At 50.5% G+C, this 21,229-nt stretch overlaps 2 protein-coding genes across 2 annotated transcripts in view; one reads left to right on the forward strand and one right to left on the reverse strand.

Annotated features, from left to right (window-relative positions):
* CCNJL (cyclin J like) overlaps positions 1-7,588 on the forward strand; it is a 49,667-nt gene extending 42,079 nt beyond the window's left edge. The window contains exons 3-5 of the mRNA XM_080673443.1: positions 1,873-2,175; positions 3,680-3,839; positions 5,514-7,588. Of these exons, the coding sequence (XP_080529569.1) occupies positions 1,873-2,175; positions 3,680-3,839; positions 5,514-5,937 (887 nt within the window). The 3' untranslated portion in view covers positions 5,938-7,588. The remainder of the gene's footprint in view (positions 1-1,872; positions 2,176-3,679; positions 3,840-5,513) is intronic.
* Positions 7,589-15,244: 7,656 nt separating this feature from the next.
* FABP6 (fatty acid binding protein 6) lies at positions 15,245-19,542 on the reverse strand (the record flags this gene model as incomplete). The annotated part of the gene is made up of 4 exons (XM_080672804.1): positions 15,245-15,298; positions 16,550-16,639; positions 17,969-18,144; positions 19,476-19,542. 4 exons carry the CDS (start codon positions 19,540-19,542, stop codon positions 15,245-15,247), a joined length of 387 nt encoding a protein of 128 aa, XP_080528930.1.
* Between the last annotated feature and the right edge of the window lie 1,687 nt (positions 19,543-21,229).

The raw sequence follows: 21,229 nt of genomic DNA on the forward strand, positions 1-21,229 counted from the left end.
GACCTTGCCTTTACCTGCCTGAGTGGCCCCTCCATGTCCGGCAAGGGAAGGTGTGTGTTTGGATGGAGAGGGCTCCGAAAGGAGATGGGGTGTAAGCCGCTTAGGAAGCGGTCGGCAGTCTTCTCGCTCCTCACCGTGTTGTACATTTCCACTCACTCAGCTCCTCCCTGTCAAAGACCAGAGGTTGGTGTCATGCCACCTTCGTCCACTTAGTGGGTGTTGTCGGGCTCACCAAGAAGATGGGCACACGGGCTTCTCGGTGACATCGCTGGAGCCTTGCTGAGGACTTGTCGCTTCTGCTGCAGGGCAGCCTGTGGTGGTGGTTCCCTCCTTATCTCCCCTGAGAGGCACGAAAACCCCGTGAGAACTGGGTCGGCAGCGCTGGCGGTTGTGCACAGGTGTGCGGACACGTTGGCTGCTCCTTCATTGGCAGACGTGTGCTTGAGCACAGCTGCCTCTTCTGACACTCGCTCCGCAGCTGCTCTGCACCCAGTGAGGTTGGGCTTGGGGGCCACAGGTGACCAGAGCGAGGCTGGGACGCAGGGCTTCCTGTCTGATGGGGGGCCGGGCAGAACGTGGGGACTGTGGTCAGGGAAGGCTTCCAGGAGGCAGTGACACTGAAGGTGGAGAACGAGGCGAGGTTGGCCGAGTGAGGAGGGGATGGGGAAGGGTGCTCGAGACAGAGGGCTGTGTAGATGAGGTTTGTAGGCAAGGAGAGCATGGTGCCTTCAGAGAATTGCAGTGACAGAGGCCCCGGCCAGGTGTGTACGGTTTCCTCAGGGTGAGGGGTGTGAGGCCGGGAGGTCCCCAGCAGCCCCAGCTGCAGAGCCTCCCCCAGTGGAGGCTGCCAGTTCCCACCCATGGCCCCAGCACCTCGACCCTCAGTGGGCCTGACCCCCAAGTGCCACCGGCTGCTTCTCTGTCCGGAGGATGCCCGCCAGGGGTTCCCTTGACCAAGGCTCAGGTTCTACATTGTTTCTCAGAATTCCTTGTAGGGATCGGCTCCAGGCGTCCCCACTGGTGATGCATTTGATGAAGGACACTTTGGGGCTTCTTCCCTTTCCTGTCTTCTCCCACCTTCCAGTCTTTCCGAGGCTCACCTCCCACACGCTCTGTTTCTGAGAGGACCCCAAATAAAAATCCACTGATGGACCTTCAACTCAGTACTAAGATCAACGGGGAGCTGTTGAAGGGCTTTTCCACATCCGGGGAGAGGTTGGGGGAGGGCAGGGTCAGATTTGCAGTCGTTGTGACTATGTCCTGACCTCTAAGCCAGGGGTGGGCAAACTTTTTGACTCGAGGGCCACAATGGGTTCTTAAAGTGGACCGGAGGGCCGGAACAAAAGCATGGATGGAGTGTTTGTGTGAACTAATATAAATTCAAAGTAAAGGAGCGGAGGGGAGAGCAAGAGAACCGGATAGAACAGCCGGATCCGGCCCACGGGCCGTAGTTTGCCCACGGCTGCTAAGCAGTCCTGGGGTGAATTAGTTATGACCAGACAGGAGAGCCCACTTCATTCCTCAGGCCCTCGCTGTTGCTGATGGCTAGTGAGGACCTTCTGTGTCCCACGTGCTGTTCTGAACATTTGGAATGCATCTTGTCATGTCTCTGAGGTCTAGATTCCACTTTACGGATGAGAGAACTGAGAGGGTGAGATACCTGTGCCTGGTCACACAGCTGGAAGTGGTGGCTTGGGGATGTGAGCCCAGGTTTGACAGGTCCAGTGTCTATGCTCGTACTCCCTCTGCAGCAGGGCCTTTTGGTTCTCTGTCCTCTCTGCTGGCACCGTCCAGGCACTTTAAGCTGGACCTTTACTAAATTCCTGGGTGCAGGCCAGTGCTGTCGTCCGATGACCTCTGCTCCTCCCATAGGTAAATTTGAGGACAAGGAAGACCACGTGCCCAAGCTGGAGCAGATAAACAGTACGAGGATCCTGAGCAGCCAGAACTTCAGCCTCACCAAGAAGGAGCTCCTGAGCACGGAGCTGCTGCTGCTGGCGGCCTTCAACTGGAACCTCTGCCTGCCCACGCCCGCCCACTTCGTGGACTACTACCTCCTGGCCTCCGTCAGCCAGAAGGACCAGCACTGCCACAGCTGGCCCACCACCTGCGCCCGCAAGACCAAAGAGTGCCTCAAGGAGTACGCCCACTACTTCCTAGAGGTCACCCTGCAAGGTGGGCCCAGTGTCGGGACCTGTGACCCCTCCCCCACCACCACCCACGGGCCAGGATTAGGTGGCACCAGGAGGCATGCATGCACATCCACACAGATCACTCCCACTTTGCAAGGGATAAACAGGAAAGGAACAAGGATTCACCCAATGTTACCAGTCATGTGTAAAAGAGAAATAGCTTATTACAGGCCACTGGTATTCTACAACCGTCTAGTTGCCTGTTACTATTTCTTACGGTAACCTGCAACTTGCAGATGATCTAAATATGACATATGTGCAGATAGGTCAGTCTGGAAGAGCTGTATCACACAGATGGGTGGGGGAGGGGGCTGTGTTTACATCTGCTCTAGCTGTTCAGCTACCCTGTTTAGGGACTTGTATTCAGATCTCACTCTTCCTAGTGTCTTAAAATCCAGGTATTAGGTGAAATACTGGGTCAGAAAGACAGCTGATACAGCCACCCAGTAACCCACCACAAACCAAAATTTGTCATGTGTAACAGTATCAGGAGGTATGATATCCAGCATTAATTGAGTGCTTACTGTGTCCCTGGCACCTTACTTTAGTGCTCTGCATACATTATCGCATTCGAACCTCCCAACACCTCCACATAAAAGTCATTTCTGCTATTCAGTTTCCTCAACTGATGCTCAAGAGGTGAAGGAACTTACCTAGGGTCATTGCTAACATTTGAACCTGGGGAGTCTTACTCTGTGACTGACTGTACCTGTAACCATACCACCTTGACTAATTTCGTACTATAACAGGCAAGTATTGAAATCATTGAAAATCATAAACAACTTAAGGCAGCATGACAATGCACCGATAACCAAGTGTCATTCAGGAACATTGTAGGGATTTCAACAGTTTGCCTTTGCACATAAGTGGTAAGGCCAAGTCACAAAATATGTTAGTGGGACGTTAAGCTTTCTCAGATCATTTCATGGGGTCTGCGTATACCAAAGCATCACATGGTACACCTTATTTACACGGTCTGTTTTTATTTGTCAGTCATACTTCAGTAAAGCCAATTTGAGTGAGGAATATCAAACTGCTGTAGTCACTCATTCTTACATTCATTTATTCAACAGGTTTTTATTGAGTGCCTTCTGGGATCCAGGCTTTGTTGTTTAATAATTAGCTTCTGAAATGCCATGTCATTCACCCCTAACAACCAAAGAAAGGACAAATGTTTTGTAGCCCATCAGCAAACCCCTTGCAGCCCCAGGAGCCCTGGACCACATTTTGAAAATCACTGCTCTAGGCTGACATCCGAAATCCCAGACGGAGAACCAGGGCGCTTAAGATTCAAGAATTTCATGTTGTTTCCACTTTTTCATCGTGCGTGCATGCGTGCGTGCGTGCGTGTGTGTGTGTGTGTGGCACAGCAGTGAATAGCCTTGAACCTAATCATTTGTCTACCGATTTAGGGGGCACGAGGCAGGCAGGGCACCGGGCTTCCAGGCTTGGCTTTTTGATGTTGACTGCCTCTGATTCTCTTTCAGATCATATTTTCTACAAATTCCAGCCTTCTGTGGTCGCTGCGGCCTGCATCGGGGCCTCTAGAATTTGCCTTCAGCTTTCTCCCTACTGGACCAGAGACCTGCAGAGGATCTCAAACTACTCCTTGGAACATCTCAGCACATGCATCGAAATCCTGCTGGTGTAAGTTCCCCTTCAGTCCTTCCGGGTTTCTGAAATGTTGAGGTTCCACCTGTCCTGAGGCCCAGTTCCGGCGATTTCCTGAAGTCTGAGGCTTATGGTGGGTCTCCCTGCTAGTGTCTCACGTAACGTGGGCCGTGGTGACTCCTGATAGAATTGGGGTTTGGGGAGTTGGTCCTTCTTATTTTGGTTAGCTTTGGGTTTGCAGTTTTAAGGTCAAGGAGTGAGGGAGAAGAGGGGTTGTGTGCATGCCCTTCTGCATGTCTGGGCTCTTTGATCTGAGTCCCAGTGTGTCTGTCATTCAGCCTTAGGGATGATCAAAATTCAGGGACTCTCATTATAAGTTGCTTTCTCAGATGTGGCCACAAAGCTGACCACAGCTAAGCCCAGAGTGGCTTAACTTAAGAGGCCACCGCTTCCTTGCAAGGATCCCTGGGAATCTTGGGGAGAAAGCGTTCAGTGTGTCGGAGAAGATGCTTAAAGGCATCGTCGACCCAGCACCGTGAAACTGACATCAGAGTGGAAGAGCTCAGTGGCGACGTCAGGAGGACAGATAGAACAGAAAGGTCCTACCTGGCTGCACCCAGTCCCTCTTGCACCTTTCAAGTGGCAGCATCTCCTATGTGCACAGCCCCACTGAACCCGGGGCCAGGTCCCTAACGAGTCACCTCTTGGTCTCCTCATGTGGGAAACTTTGCCAGTGGCTGCCCCTGTCTCATTCCTCTGAAATGTCAGTCCCTCGCACCCTGGGCCTTGTTTCAAAACCTGTGCCTTCTGTTTTATATTTATTTTAGTTTGTTTTTTAAAATGTTTTTATTGGTTTTTAGAGAGAGAGGAAGGGAGAGGGACCCAGAGAGAGAAACATCAATGCAAGAACAGAACATCAGTCAGCTGCCTCAGGCACCCCCCCTATTGGGGACTGAGCCCGCAACCCGGGCATGTGCCCTGATTGGAATGGAACCAGTAACCTTGTGCACAGGACAACACCCAACCAATCAAGCCACACCGGCCAGGGCTAAAGCTAGAGAGCGCGGTCTGGTCTGAGTGCTGCCAGGTGCTCTGGATTCTTAGCTACCAGCTCTGCCTCTTCGTGGCCGTCACACTGGGATGGCTCCCTTCTCAGACCTGCTACAGCCCCTATTGGCTCCTTTCTTACATCCCCCTTTACGATGGAAGGCCTCATTGGGCAACTTGCTTGGGGTCTGCTAGCTCAGGAGTGACCTAGCTGGGACGGAGCTGCGGGAAGGGCCTTAAAGGCAGAGGTGGTGCTCACTTAAGCACCGGGAGTCTGCCCTCTCAGCGGGCACTGTGCTAGGTGTGCAGGGGTGAGCAGGAGCAGATGGGCCTTCCTTGTTGGAGGTCACACTCAGCACGGTGGGGGGCCAGGTAGTAACCCGGAACCTGGGGTGTTGAATGTGAGGTGGGGCAGTGCAGGGGCTGCAGGACAGCGAGGCTAGTTTTGAGGGGTCAGAAGAGGTTTTTGTAAGATGTAGATCCACGCTGAGATCTGAGGTCTGGGGTTAATCAGACAGTCACTGAGGCAAGGCTGGAGGCAGTGAGCACGGGCTGGGCAAGGTCCGGCAGGAACAGCACGCAGATCCCACTTAGCAAGGCAGGTAGAGGCGCTCAGGTGTCTGCCTTTAACCGCCGAGTCTCACCCAGGCCCTTCCCTTTCAGAGCCTATGACAATGTCCTCAAGGATGCCGTCGCGGTCAAGAGCCAGGCCTTGGCCATGGTGCCCGGCACATCCCCAGCCCCCACCCAAATGCTCTTTCAGCCCCCTGCCTACCCCGCCCTCGGCCAGCCCACGCCTGTGGCCCTGGCGCAGTTCCAGACGCCGGTGCAGGACCTGTGCTTAGCCTATCGGGACTCACTGCAGGCCCACTGTTCCAGCAGCCTGCTCTCAGGGGGCACGAGTTCGTCTCTCCACTCCCCGTACCCCTCCCTCCAGCCTCTGGACGTGTGCCCCGTGCCCCTGCCCGCGTCCCTCAGCATGCAGATGGCTGTCGCAGCCGAGCCCAGGCACTGCCTCGCCACCGCCTACAGAGGCAGCTACTTCAGCGGGAGCCACGCATTCCCCACAGGCTGTTTCGACAGATAGGGGGCCCTTGGAGACCCGGGCAGAGGAAGAAGACACGGACGAGGGGAGTTCAGTGGAGCCAGGCGACTGGGAGGCCATCCCCGCAGAGCCTCATTGCCCTTGACTGGAGAGGATCTGTGCTCTTCATAAGTAAAACGGACCCAGAGCAAAACGGTCCATGAGATACCTCACCCAAGAGCATTCCTCTGGGAAACGCCTTTCACACGTGCCTGGGGCGCAGGGCCGAGGCTCAGGGCTGTCCCCTGGAGCAGGGCCCAGAGGATGGAGGAACCCGGGAAGAGGCTGCGAGTCTGGGAGCTGGATGCAGACACCAGTCCGCAGGCACGTCCCGTGCTCAGCATCAGAGACTCCTTTATTCGTTGCCGATGGCAGCTACACCACTGAAGAAGAAGGGACAGCCGGACATGTTCCTTTGACCCCGATAGCTGTCAGATCGGGTGCTTTCGTCTCCCTGGCTCCATGCCGGGGCCTGTGTGTGTGTGTGTGTGTGTGTGTGTGTGTGTGTGTGTGTGTGTGTGTGTGATGCCCGAGCGTCTGCCTTCTGAGGCACGGTGCGCGGCTGTCTCGCTTCCAATGTCGAACCTAAAACCTTATTCGCCCTTTTAGACGTTTCACATGCTGCTGCTTCCCGAAGTGACCTAGCTTTCTGTTCAGTAAGAAGTCTTGTTTACATACTGTATCAGGGATTTTGTGATACTTGAAAATTCCTTAGAAAAACAATGCTGATAGCCGCACTGCCTGCCCCACGCCCAGGCTGTTCCTTTATCCCGGGCTGGTGACTGACCCGAGGGCAATCACAGAGCTCCCTTTGCAAAAGCGTAGGGCTGGGGAGAGCCACGTGCCCGTCTCTCGGTTCCAGAAGAGTCCACACCTTGCACCTTGGATGCTGTGTTCACCTGTAGAACTTCAATAACCACCTAGACGTAAAAGGTTGAAAGGTAGACTAAGATTTAAGCCAACATCCTCACCTCCTTCTACCTGCTTCTAGTGCATGAGGTTAACCCAGCCTCGGCCTTGAGTGTGGCTAATAGCAAAGGGTAAAATAATGTGGAATGTGTGCTTAATGCCAGTTGGATTTGGGGAGTGGGGGTGGGGGTGTGTAGGACACCACAGTGACAGGCAAATGATCAGTTGGATCAGAAGTCCGTATTGGGGTGGGGTGTCTGCCACGAGGGGCTCTCAGGACCACTCTGATGGCCATGTGCAATATGTGTTTATTCCGACTCGTGGCTTGTACTCATCATGGTTATGTGTGGTTTTTGTTGGATTGGGATCGGGGAACACATTGTTCACCCAACAGAACTGGGAGGTGCAAAGAACCACGGAAGCATTTGTTTGTTGTTTAAGGAGAACCCATGTCGGTTTTGTTGACTCACTTGCGGAGTTGGTCTGAAGGTGATGTTCCAAGCAGGACAAAGCCTCCGCGTGGAAGCGGGATGAGAAGAGACTGGACGTGGGTATGGCGCTGCCACGTTGTCACACTCGCATAGGAAACCGCACATTCGTTTGTTTTTCTCCTTTTCCTTTACCAACCTCCTATTTATGTGCGACTGGTTTGGATTCCAAGTTATTGTGTCTGTTTATTCTGCGGCTGGGGGCTTGTGAGGGGTCCCCAGAAAAGAGGTCTCGCAATAAACACATCACCTGCTCTAGGTGTCGAGTTCTCTTCCTCGTTGAGTTCTCTTCCTCGTAGTCTTCTCTCAGCCAGCTGCGCCCCACTCCCTTCCACCTCAACCCCGAGGGTATCTCGCTCATGCTGAGAGCTTGTGGGGGATGGGCCACGGCAGAACTGGCTCTTGTGGAGCTGGGTCTGGCCCTCTGGGGACTTGGGCAGCTGAAGTGAATAAGGCTTGACACCCCAGCTCCACCACTGAATCAGTCGGGGTTCTCCAGAGAAACAGAATCCATTACCAGTGTAGGAGAGAGAGATTTATTATAAGGAATTGGCTCAGCCTTGCAAATGCCTGGCTTAGGGTCGATGTCAAGGCTGTACTTCCCCCTGTCCTCCCGGTTCCACGCCCATCTCTCCAAAGCCACCTGTTCTCATATCCCGATTCTCTTCTTTGTTTCAATGATTCTCAGCAGGGCTCATTTTTGCTCCCTGGGGGGACATGTGGCAATGTCTGGAGGTATTTTTTTTGGTTGTCACAATTGGAGAAGGAGCATGGCTGGCATTTAGCAAGTAGAGGCCAGGGATGCTGCTCAACATCTTACAATGCACAGGACAGCCCCCACAATAAAGAATTATCTGGCCCAAAATGACAGTAGTGCCAGGGTTGAGAAACGTCAACTCCTATGTCACCTCCCAAAGAGGTCTCTTGTAATACCCCCCAATCACTCTATCGTTATCCCCTTTTGTTTTCTTCATGGCTGTAAAAGCTTCTGAAGTGATCCTGTTAAAAATGTTTACTTGGTTGATGGTTGTGTCCTTTGCTATCTACCCCCAATAGAATATATAGAGTATCACTGCCTGTTGATGTCAGCACTAATTATAGCAGCTGGCATTTTTTTTTAAAATTCTTTATTGTTTAAAGTATTACATGGGTCTCCTTTTCTCCCCATTGACCTCTCCCCAGCTGCTCCCAAACCCACAGCACATGCTCTTACCCTCTCACCCCCCGCCTTCCCTCATAAGTTGGGCAGCTGGCATTATTGAGCATTTATTGTGCTAGGGACTTTGCTGGCTTTTTCTATAATCATCCCAGTTACCCTACAAGGCAGGAACTTTATTAGCTGTATTTTACAGGTCAGAAAGTGGGGCAAGGAGAGGTTATTTGCCTAAGGAGAGCAGTGGTGAGGGAAGGAGCCATAATTCAAACCCAGGCAGTCTGGAGCTGCCCCGGGGTGCCTCAAGGGTTTTGAATGAGTGAAAGACTCCGTAGCAGTCCCACTCACCGGGCGGGAAGACATGACAGAATAATGGATATGGGTTCATACAAGAGAAGGGTTGCCTGGCGTTCATGCTCCTGGTTTACAGAGTGGCAGGCATTCTCTCAGAGCGTGCTCACCAGCAGACAGAAATGCAGAAACATCGGTTCTTGCACATCTGCCACAGGCTGTGATCCCTGCTCCACGGGTCTGCCCCCAATGGGCTCTGATCTGGGAAGGGTTCCCCATCTATGAAGGTAGAGATCTGGGACCGAGTACCTGGAAGGGAATCTTACCAGCCCCCATCACCTCATTCTCTGTTCTGCAGGCAAGACCTTGTGACTTGGATTTCAACAGAAAGGCCATAGCATTTGACAGGAGTCTCAAGTTCAAATGCCGACCAGGACCAGGCAGGCAACAAAGTGAATCACAGTGGTGGGGAGTGTTGAAGCCAGTGTCTCTGTAGAGCAGGGGTGGGGAACGTCCAGCCCTCAGGCCATATAAGGCCCTCAAAATCATTTGGCCCTGCCAAGGCATTAGGAGTGAACTAATTAAATGTTTAACCAAATATAGCAGGCTAACTTTTAAGTTGATAATTTTGTATGGCCCACGAATTATGTTACAAATATCCAAATGGCCCTTGGCAGAAAAAAGGTTCCCCACCCCTAACCTAGAAGATATGGCTTCTACTTAGCTGTGGCCAATAATACCTTTTAGGGATGTAAGCTTTGTGTTGCCCAAGCCAAGCCTCAGATTTCCAGAAAAACTGGAAGTCTGCACTTTCTAGGAAATCTACATTTTTCATTTAATTTAAAACTTAAATTTAAAAAACATTTTAACGCAATAGAAGACCAGTATAATACATTATAGGTTAGAGTGGTTCTTGGCTGGAAGCTTGCAACATAGTACTATATCGACAAGAACGTTGGGCCCAAGAAGTGGAAGGTCTGAGTTTGCTCTTAGCTAGTTGACCTTGAGAAATACCACCTCTCCACTCCGAACCTCTGTCTCATTTGTCAGTCAGGAAGGTTATCAGCCTTCACTTCAGGTTTATGGTAAGAATGCATGGAATATGTGGTATCATTCAACAGTGAGTTCTATGAGACATACTGTGAATAAGTGGGCTCCTCCTTTGGGGGGCTCAGGTGAGCCTCTGAGCTTCATCTCCTTCCAACCAGCTCTAGCTTTGAAGGAAGATGAACTCAAGTGGTCAGCCATCTGCTGGGCCAGCTCTGCCCAAGTGCTTCAAGCCCCCGACCTTGCCAGACACACAACAGGCAGGATATACGGGGAGTCAGGCCTTCTACTCCATAGCTGTGCGGACGGGGTCAGGTCATTTCCCTTTTCTAGGTCTCAGTTTTTCCATCTGCAAAATGGAAGGGTTGAAACTAGAACAGTCTCAAGGTCATTGCTCGTGGCTGAGGAGCAATTCACAATGATAGCTCCCTGGTCTTTGTACCTTAAAGAGCTTGATTCAGCAGGTCTAGGGTAGGGTGTGGGCTATCCTTTTAACACCTGCACGACCAGGTTTGCTCTAAAAGCTCTGACCCTGTGTGTACCCATCCTCGCATAGAACCAACCAAGGAGGGCCCTTACTAGTAATATCTGTTTACTGAGCACTTACTATGTTCCAGGCTCTGTACATGACACTTTCCTCGTGCTCTCTTATTCTCCCTACTCTTATTTTGCCCTCACAACACCAGGAACTAGAGTTAACACCATTTTCCAGATGAGGATACTGAGGTTCAGGGAGGCTCAAGGTCTCACCATGGGCAAGTGGTGGGAGTGGATTTCACACTTAGATATGCCTGACAGGCGAGCCACATGGCCTCCAATTCCTTGTTACCCCAAAATAGCACATACACACCAGCACCAAGGCCCAATCACCTAGGATTTCACAGCTTGATCCCTTTATGGACCCCCACCCCCAAAATACACTTGCATCTTGGTGTCCATAGGCAGCAGGTGGGTGGTGGAGTGCCACCTAGTGGTGATCTATAAAAATGCTTTGGGCAGTTCCCTGTTGGCTAGATGATCTTGTCAGGAGGAATGTGGTTGCCCAGGCAGAGTGGAAGAGATGGCTCGCAAGGTCAGGGTGAAGGTCATAAAGAGCCTGGGTAAAGGGTACCTGAACTGAGTGGAGAGTCACTACAAAATCTTGAACAGCACAGCAAAATGATGAAGCTCCTCTAACTTTGGAAGCCACTAGCGTGGATTTTTACCCTTTATCCTTGCAAATCATCTGTTATCCAAGGGAAGGTCAGATTAGTCCACTTGACACATGGACAAGATAGGACTCTGAGCAACCCAGTGGCTTGCCCATGTGCCTCACAAGTAATGGAAGAGGCATTCCTAAACCTTTCATCACAGCGGCTTGAGAATGATGGTGGTGATAACGGAGATGATGGTGGTTGTGGTGGCAGCAGCTACTTTTTAGTGAGTTTGTAGCATGACCACTTTATTAGGTAAGTACAGTTATTATCCCCATTTACAGGTGAGGAAATTGAGGCTCTAAGAAATGGATGAACTTACCTAAAGGTGACACAGCTTCTGGGTGCCAGGAGAGGGATTCAAACCCTAGCAATGTGACGCCAGCATCGAAGATCTTAACCACCATCCCTTCTACTGGCTTTCTGCCAAGATGTGAGCAAAATGGACACTTTACTCACTTCACTCCATTTACCCTTGTGAGCTGGACGCAGAAACTAGCCTTCATCAGCCAGCAATGTTCAACTGCACATTACTCACAGAGACTCACTCTTTGCTGTGTGACCTCAGATGAATTTCTTTCCCTCTCTGAGCCTTGGTTGCCATATCTGTGAAACAGAGTGTAAACTAGGTAAGCTCTGAGGTCCTGCTAGTCCACGAGTGTGTGAATCTATAACAACACTGACTTAAGAATTTCTTCCCTACCAATAATTTGAATTTGCCCTGACTGGTTTGGCTTAGTGGATAGAGCGTCGGCCTGCAAACTGAAAGGTCCCAGGTTCGATTCCAGTCAAGGGCATGTACCTTGGTTGCGGGCACATCCCCCGTAGGAGGTGTGCAGGAGGCAGCTGATCAATGTTTCTCTCTCATCGATGTTCCTAACTCTCTATCTCTCTCCCTTCCTCTCTGTAAAAAATCAATAAAATATAAGAAAAAAAATTTGAATTTGTTCTTGAATCAGTTTCCAAGGTAAAAACAATCTCTCTCAATTTTTAGCCCAATTATGGTTAACTCCCTGTTATTTACGTAGAGACTTATTACCCAAGGTCATTATGAGTAATTATTCAGTCTGGAGGGGAAATGTCCGCACTGCTAGTTTAATTTAATGCTTACCTAGTTCAGTTAATTAACAATAAGTCTTGGCAAAATGATGGAATTCATGGGGTCCTGGCGTGGTGGGTGGGTGGGGGAGCTGAGTGCTGTTCTTGGAAAGATAAACAAGCTTCAGGGCAGAATGAGGGAGGAGGCAAGGGGTGAACTGTCAGTGGGGTAGGCCGTGCCCTCTGTCCAGGCCTAGGTCGGCCCCCAAGATTACACGCTGTAGACTACACGGGCTGCAAGGATGTTAGGTCAAGTAGCACTTACTAAGCATCTGATGTGTGCACAGACCCTTATTTCTTATGCCCCGTGTGTGAGACTTGTATATTCAAGGTAATTTAGATAATTCACCCTTTTTTTTACTTAGGTTTTTAAAATATATATATTTTTATTGTTTTTTGAGAGGAAGGGAAAGGGAGAAATAGAAATATCAATGATAAGCCCTAACCGGTTTGGCTCAGTGGATAGAGCGTCGGCCTGCGGACTCAAGGGTCCCAGGTTTGATTCCGATCAAGGGCATGTACCTTGGTTGCAGGCACATCCCCAGTGGGAGGTGTGCAGGAGGCGGCTGATCGATGGCGATGTTTCTAACTCTCTCCCTTCCTCTCTGTAAAAAATCAATAAAATATATTTTTTTTAAAAAAAGAAAAGGAATATCAATGATAAGAGAGAATCATCAATCGGCTGCCTCCTGCACGCCCCCCTGCTGGGGATCGAGTCCGCAACCAGGGCATGTGCCCTGACCCCAAATCCAACCGTGACCTCCTGGTTCATAGGTCGGTGCTCAACCACTGAGCCACGCCAGCTGGGCGATAATTCAACTCTTATACAGCAGTGATTTAGTAAAAAGTTAATTAGTAAAATAGTTCCTTATCCGCAGTTTCCCTTTCCACAGTTACCCCATGGTCCACCACCTCCAAAAATAGTCAATGAAAAATTCCAGAAATAAACAATTCTTGTTTTAAATTGCGGGCCATCCTGAGTAGCTGGATGAGATCTCGCGAGGCCCACTGGCTCCGGCCAGAACGTGAATCATCCCTTCTTCCCACGTGACGTCGCTGCACGTGCCCTGCCCTTCGCGCAGCCGCCAGGCGCCATCTTGGGTATCAGATCTTCTGTCTCGGTAGTGCAGTGCTTATGTTCAAGGACTCTTTATTTTACTTCATAATGGCCCCGAAGCTCAAGAATAGTGCTGCTGGCAGTTTGCACATGCCACAGCTGTGACGTGTCGTCAGGAGGTCAGTCGCAGCCTAACTAACGCTACGCCCCAGCCTACGTCACTCACCGCATCTCGTCATGTCAGCGCGTAAGGTCATGTTGCACCGTCAGGGGAAGGGTGAGTCCAGTCCACACAACGAGAAATTTTGAGAGAGGGAGAGACACCACATACACGTAACTTTTGTTACAGTATATTGTTTCAATGGTTCTATTTAATTAGTATTAATTTCTTACTGTGACTAGTTTATAAGTTAAACTTTTTAAAAAACAACTTTATTATGTTTTTTAATCCTCCCCCAAGGATATTTTTCCATTGATTTTTAGGGAAAGTGGAAGGGAGAGGGAAAGACAGACACTCGATGTGTGAGAAACACATCCATTGGTTGCCTCCTGCACGAGCCCTGGAGCCTGCAACTGAGGTACGTGCCCTTGACCGGAATCCAACCTGGGACCCTTGGGTCCACAGGCCGACGCGCTGTCCACTTTAATGTATTTAGGGCATAAATTAAACTTTATGTATAGGCATAAAGCAGAACATCTAGATTCGACACTCTACAGTCTCAGGCGTCCACTTCCGGGGGTCTTGGAATAAGGTGGGGGACTGTAATTCTTCTCTTCAGCGGTCTTACAATATTATTCATTGGGCAGTTCCCACTCGATGCTACAGTAACTTTACATCTCTCTCACCCTGTTCACAAAGGGAGGTCTCGGCTCGGGGCTGGGAGCAGGCAAGAGAACCAAGCTTGTCGCCACCATCGTTCTGTTTCAGTGTTTTTAAATAGTTTTCTTTATAGCAGATGACATTGGCTTTTCATGTGTAGAAGTGACATACAGTTTTCATTGTAGTAAAAGTGGGTGAATTGTCGTGCAGAAAAGTACGGGGTTAAAAAGAGATGAAGGCGGCACCCAGCTGTGGCGACCCGCCCAGAAGGTGGGAGAGGAGAGAAGGCCCTTCCGTGCCCTGGGTTAGGGATTGTCTGCCCGAGGCCAGCGGGCCTCCCTTTCCCACTCCCAAGGCCTGGCAGACGCAGGGACATCTGCTCACTCCAAATGCTGCCTCGGAACCCTCCCTGACTCAGGGCTTCAGGCACCCACCAGGGCGTCGGAGTGACCCTCTGACCACCTTCCCTGTCCACCACAGCCTCTCAGTTTCTCCCGGGCACCGCTGCCCAAGCTACTGGTCCAAACCATGACACTCCAGTCCTTTCCTGTCATTCTCATTGCCTCTTTGCCAACTCAGGGGCTATCATTTTCCTCAGTCCCTCACCGGTTCTCCTGGCCCCCCTTTGTACCAGTAGGTAAACTGAGGCCCAAAGGAATGACTCCACAGGAAATTAGCGGCAGAGCCAGGGATGTGCTGTGCAGCCTTGTAGCCGAGCAGCAGGGGCCTTCCCTGGAAATGCCATTCCTCCATTCTGATATGCTTGTCCTGTGGCCCATCTCAGAGGCAGTGTGTCACCCCTCCCAGGTGGCATTTGTCTCCTTAGAGCGAAAATAATTTTATGGTTGGGGGTCACCACAACATGAGGAACTGTATTAAAGGGTCGCGGCATTAGAAAGGTTGAGAACCACTGCAGAGGATTATCTCCACCCACACAGTGGTGGGTGGCAGAGTGGGGTGTGGGGTCCACAGAAGGGTGCTTCTTGAGCACCACCTTTGGCCTCTTGCAGAGGCTCAGGGGTATCCAGTCCACACACAAGGCTCCCTCTGCCATGACACAGACCCCACAGGGATCTCAGGACCAAGGTCTGGCCTGTGTACCCATCCTCAAGGGTTTTCCACCTTCACCCAGCCAGAAACTACCCCCAGGACTCCAGAAAACAAAGACACAGAGCAACTGGAGTGAGCAGAATGTCCACTCTTGGACCAGCTTTATTGGAGGCCCTGGAGTCCCTCAGAGCCCCGCCTGCTTGCTCAGGCCAGCCTCTTGCTCACACGCTCATAGGTCACGCCTCCGATGGTGGAGATCTGAAAGAAACAGCGGAACAGTGGCCATCAATGCAGGGACCCCAGGGTGACCATGGGGCACAGCTGACAGAAGACCAGCCCCGGTCCCAGCCCGGAGTAGAAATGACTCAGTTGCACCACTTCTCTGGGCCTGTTTTTCAAGTTGTTACACGAATCAGTGCACAGACTCAATGTAGCTAAGCAGATGACTCTCTGCAGGATAACTTTCCACCTGTTTGTTCATTTCAATTCACCAGGCCAGTCACTTCCCTTGTATTACCCCACTGAGACCTCCCAGCAGCACGGCGAGGTTGCCCCCATTGTACAGATGAGAAAACTGAAGTTTAGAGAGGTCAAGTAACCCCTCTAAGGTCAAGAGGCCACCCTCAACCTCTGCACCATTTGGTGTTTGTGGGGCACCTGTGCCCGTTGATGGGCAGGTGTGGCCCCTGCCCTCAGGAAGCATAAGGTTTTGTGAAAGAGGCAGGCAAGAGGATACTGTTCAGTGAAGGCCCCTGTGTGCAGTGCCAGGGCTCAAGGCCACAGAGACGTGCTGTCATTAATGTGCATGTAGGCAGTTGTTCTTACGTTCTTCAGAGGAAAGCAGCAAGCTTTCCTCTTAACTTCACCTCCATTTCTTTCCCTTGGGGAACATTGTGGAGCCCCGGGTTTGGGGGATGGGGGCTAGAAATGGAAGTGAGATGAAGGGCATCCCAGGACAGCATTTCAACCTGTGTTTACAGAGCACCGAGTATGGGAGGGGTCAGTCCACAGGTGTGTGTGTTGACCCTGCCAGGATTTTAAAAAACATTTCATTAGTTGTCAACATTTAATCTGGAGATTTCACAAAGAAGTGCACATTTCCAGCCTCTCTCAAAAAATCAGAAGATCTAGCCGGAGCAGAGTGTTGGTCCTGGCAGGGTTCTCCTGGACTCCCCCTTCATTGACACTGGAGGAAGGTCCCATGGGCTTCCAGACTTGGGCCTCTGAGGTCGCTAAGTGTGAACACCGGAGTCACAAATCCCAGCTTCATCATAAAAGCTATGTGCCCTCCAGCTAAACACTTAGCCTCCCCAGGCCTCAGTCTCCTCACCTGTAAAATGGGAATAAAAATCCCTACCTTCCAGGGTTATTGTGAAGATCAAATGAGAGCACAAGGCCTGGCACACAGCAAGTTCTTATAAAGCCAGCTGCTCAGAGGCCCGCCTCTTAGGGGCCGTGGCCGGGGGCAGAAAAACACTCCAGTCCTCCGGGATCCAGCAGGACACTCACCTCCACCAGCTTGCCACCCACGATCTCCGAGGTCTGGTGATAGTTGGGGAAATCAACCACCACCTTCCCGCCCTCCATCTGCACAGTGGCCTGGAAAGGAAGCATAACACTGAGTGTGAGTGGGCAGAGGCCCACAAATGCAGGCCAGACCCTCAGGGGTGAAGGTCCTTTCTGCAGCCCCAGCAGTTCTCTCTGGGAATTCATTTACCTTACATAAACCGAAGATACAGATCACCTGCACAACTCACTCAACCTTGCTGTGCCTCAATTGTGCATCACTAAAATGAGCTAGTAACTATACCTACTTCATAGAGTTATTGTGAGGAGTAAGTGATTTAATATGACACATGTAAAGTGTTTCCTGGTACAACAGTGCCAGGCACTGTTGTGATCATCATTATGAGGATGATGTTGTCCAAGAGTGTTGCTTGCCGATTGTGATTGTAAACAACCTAAATATCCAACCTAGGTTACCCACTGGTAAATAACCTAAATATCTAGTCATGAGAGAGTGTTAAATAAATGACAGCATTTCCATACCATAGGATATTGTGCGGCCATTAAAAAGAAAAAGACAGCCCTAACCGGTTTGGCTCAGTGGATAGAGCTTCCGCCTGCAGACTGAAGGGTCCCAGGTTCGATTCTGGTCAAGGGCATGTACCTGGGTTGCGGGCACAGCCCCAGTAGGGGGCGTGCAGGAGGCAGCTGATCAATGTCTCTCTCTCATCGATGTTTCTAACTCTCTATCCCTCTCTCTTTCTCTCTGTAAAAAATCAATAAAATATATTTAAAAGAAAAAGACAAATCGATATGTACTACTGACACAGAAAGATATCATGAGAGATTGTTACAGTTTTAAAAGAGCCAAGTGGCAGAATATGAATATGATGACTGCTTATTCTTCACATGGCAGCTTGAAGAGCAAAGTACTCATGGGCATGGTTGGGGGTCTGCGGAGGGGACCCAGAATGGGTTGAAGACCTGAGGGACTAGTCTAGGCAGGATGGGAACAGCCAGCCACCTTTCACTTCTTTGCTACCTAAGAGTGCAGTTTCAGACCCAGGTGAGTCTGATTCTAGGGTCTACTTCAACTCTAGGCTACCCGGAGGCAGCATAAAACGCAGTTATGCTTTCTGGAGCCAGACTGCCTGGGTGTGAAGGCCTGTCCCTGCTGTGTGATCGGGCAAGCTATTTAATCCCAGGGCTCAGACCCAACTTGCCCATCTGTAAACCTGGCTAATAATTGTGGCAACCTCATAGGATTAACTGCATTAACATGTGAAGTATTCAGCAAGTGTCTGGAGGCTAGACTAGAGAAAGACACCTCAGGTTGGGGAGCAGCCCCATGGGACATATTTGAGACCCAGAAGTTAGCGGGAGGCCTGAGGAAAAAGGGAGGAGTGGCCAGTGGCTTCTCACCTTGAACTTCTTGCCTCCCATGGTCTCCATGTCGCACTCCTTGCCAATGGTGAACTTGTTGGTCATGGAGTGACCCCCAGGGTAGTGCTGGGACCAGGTGAAGTTCTGCCCATCCTGCTGGACCTCTGTGACGATCTTGAAATTACGGCCCTTTTCAATTGCATCGCTGGGGAGCCCTGGCCCAGGGGGACAAGCAGAAGGGCCATGTAAGAGCTGCTTACAACATGGGGTTTTGGGAAAGAGCTCCCCTCCACTGGGGCAGGCTACCCTGACAGTTGAAAGCACAAATTTCAGTTCTACCATGGGCCATTGCAGCTTGGGCAAGTACCTCTCCAAACCTCAGTGTTTCCATCCACAAAATGGATATAATAAGGCCTATTTTACAGGGCTGGTGCAAGGATTAAAGTGTGTCTTGTAAACTCCTGCCATATAGTTACTATACTCAATAAATAACAGCTCTTCTGATAGTGACATAACATAATTATCACAGAAACTTGCCAAGCTCACAAAGTTCTAGAACGAAGGGGACCTTCAAGACTATCTTCACAGATTAGGAAATGCAGACCCACAGCAGGGAAGGGGCCTCCCGGCATCTCAGTCGAGGTTCCGGGCAGCACCAGGTCTAGAACTGGGACTGGCTCCCTTCTAATTCCTCACTAGACTGCTGCAAGGGAGGCCAAGTCACTGTGCCTCAGGGCCACTCCCAGCAATTGACTCAGAAGGGCTTTGGTCTCCCCAGGGCCCCAGGGCACATGAGCACTGTTCTGGGGGCCTCTCTGTCACCAGGATGAGGGCACTGGTCCCTGACAATTGCACTGCCTCAGTCTTAGAGCACCAGGATTTCTGCAGGATTGTCAATTCCACTGTCTCATTGTTTCCTCACAACCAGTGCTGCAAATTGAGCAAGTAAGAGGCGTGGGGTCTTTGATCTCTCTGCCCACAGAGCCTAACACAGCAAGAGGCCTTTGTTGAATGACTGAATGAAGAAGGAGGTTATCAAACCTAGACTAGGGTAACTCCTTGGTTACCTCTTGCAAGGCATGATATGGGGACATCACTCACCATCTCATCATAAGATCCTGGGTGCTAATATCCTCTGCCAGAGACTTACCATGACCTTGGGCAAGAGCTGTGGTGGCCCTTCAGGAACAGTGAGTTGGCCTTTGCCATACAGTAGGTTTTCAATAAATGTTGGAATGAATAAACCAATCAAGTCTCTACTTCACCAGTTTCTAGCTGTATAACCTTGGACTAGTGATTCCACTTCTCTGGGCCTCAAGTTTTCTATCCATAAATTGGAGATACTAATATTCCCTAAATGTTTTAAAGCCAAAGAGTCTATTTGGTTCTTATTAGCCCGAGAGCCTGGAACAGAGGCTCAACAAATGAAGGAGTAAATGAATGAGTAAATGAAGTTCTGTCCCACTTTATCCCAGGAATTTGGGTTCTGGACCAATGCTAGTTGTTACAGACCAGCCCAGGAAGATGTTCGTAGGACCCTACTCACCAAGGCGCTTCATGAACTCGTCATAATTCTTCTCACTCTCAATCTCGTACTTGCCGTTGAAGGCCATGCTGCCGGGAGACCTGGAGGCCAGGGAGCAAGGGGTGAGAAATAAGGTTCGTGGTGCTGAAGGGTCTGGTGGCCCAGCTTATAAACCCTCCCAGATGCTGAGGCTCAGCCCCTGAGTCACCCCACTTCTTCCTCCTGCCCCTGAAGAGGAAGTGTTTGATGTTTTATGATGTGGGCAAGGCCTGGAGGAGCAGAGCCCTGAGGTTATTCACCCAGGGAAGTGCTGGCTGCAGTCCCATTGCTATTGCAGTCCCATTGCTAGTCCCAGCAGAACCAGGTCCAGCACTGCCACAGGGCCTGTCTTCCACTCTGCCCATCCCTCCCTCCATTCACCCAGACCCTGCCCTCCATCCATGCTCATCATCCCTCATTTACTTTCACCCTCCCATTCATCGACCAAAGTGCACGGAGCACCTCCTGCATGGGCCAGCACTGCTAAAACACTGAATGAGACATACACCCTTCCCAGGTGTCTGGTGCATCTTTGCATAGAAGGCATTTGATACAGATCTTGAAGGAACAATAGGATTTTTTTTTCCAGAGAGGAAAGGAGAGGCAGAGGAGATAGAAACATCAATGATGAGAGAGAACCATTGATTGGCTGCCCCCTCACGCCCCCTACTGGGAATCAAGCCTGCAACCTGGGCATGTGCCCTTGACCTGAAGAGAACCTGGGACCTTTCAGTCTGCAGGACGACCCTCTATCCACTGAGCCAAACTGGCTAGGGCTGAACAATAGGATTTGGATGTTGGGACAAGCAGTAAGATTGGAGGAAGCTAAGAACATAGGAAAACAACATACCAGGATAAGGGAACAGTGTGAGGAAGGTGAAAAAGGGCTAGGGTGAAAGAAAACAATGAGTTTGGCTGTAGCAAAGAGCACTTGAAAAAGAATTGGTACAAGTCCAGCCAGTGTGGCTCAGTTGGTTGAGCATTGTCCCATGTACCAGGAGGTCACTGGTTCGATTCCCCATCAGTGCATATGCCAGGGTTTCCGGCTTGATCCCCAGTAGGGGGTATGAGGAGGCAGCCAATCGATGTTTCTTTTTCATCAATGTTTCTATCTCTCTCCCTGAAATCAATAAAAACATAGGGGGAATAAAAAGAAAGAATAGATACAAGAAGGGTGCAGAGAACACAAGCAGGGTAAAGCAGCAGCCCATGGACCCAAGGAGCCAACCTGGAGGTGCCAGGGTGTGTGAAGACCCACTGTGTGACAGTCATGGGCTAGGAGCTTCATGAACTTTGCTTTGTTCAAGCTTCACAACTGTGAGGGCTAGGAGTTTAGACCCCTGACTTCTGGTTCCTGTTCTGTCTCTGGCACCAGTTCACACACATGTGGGGACTCCATCATCCCAGTGTAACTCCTGCCCTGCCTCTCTCGTGGGACTGACCTCTGGACCCAACATATTGACAGTGCAAAGCCTGAAGCACTCTATGAAGCCTCTCATCCTTCTTCTTACTAATTAGGAACATTTTTCAAGTCTGTCTCTTTTTCCAGAGTCAGCTCTCCATGAATCGCCATCATTTCTATAGAATTCGCCACAGTTGCTAATCCCCAGACCTGGGAATCAGCGATTTCTAAACTGATGAAACAAATTTTGCCACATTTTGCCAGTCTTCAGCCTCCAATCTTGGAATTTCTTACCCCAGCTAGGATTCTTATTTTTAAAAACAAAAAACAGGAC

The sequence above is a fragment of the Plecotus auritus genome (assembly GCF_963455305.1).
Source record: "Plecotus auritus genome assembly, chromosome: 6".
In the NCBI taxonomy this organism is placed as follows: domain Eukaryota; kingdom Metazoa; phylum Chordata; class Mammalia; order Chiroptera; family Vespertilionidae; genus Plecotus; species Plecotus auritus.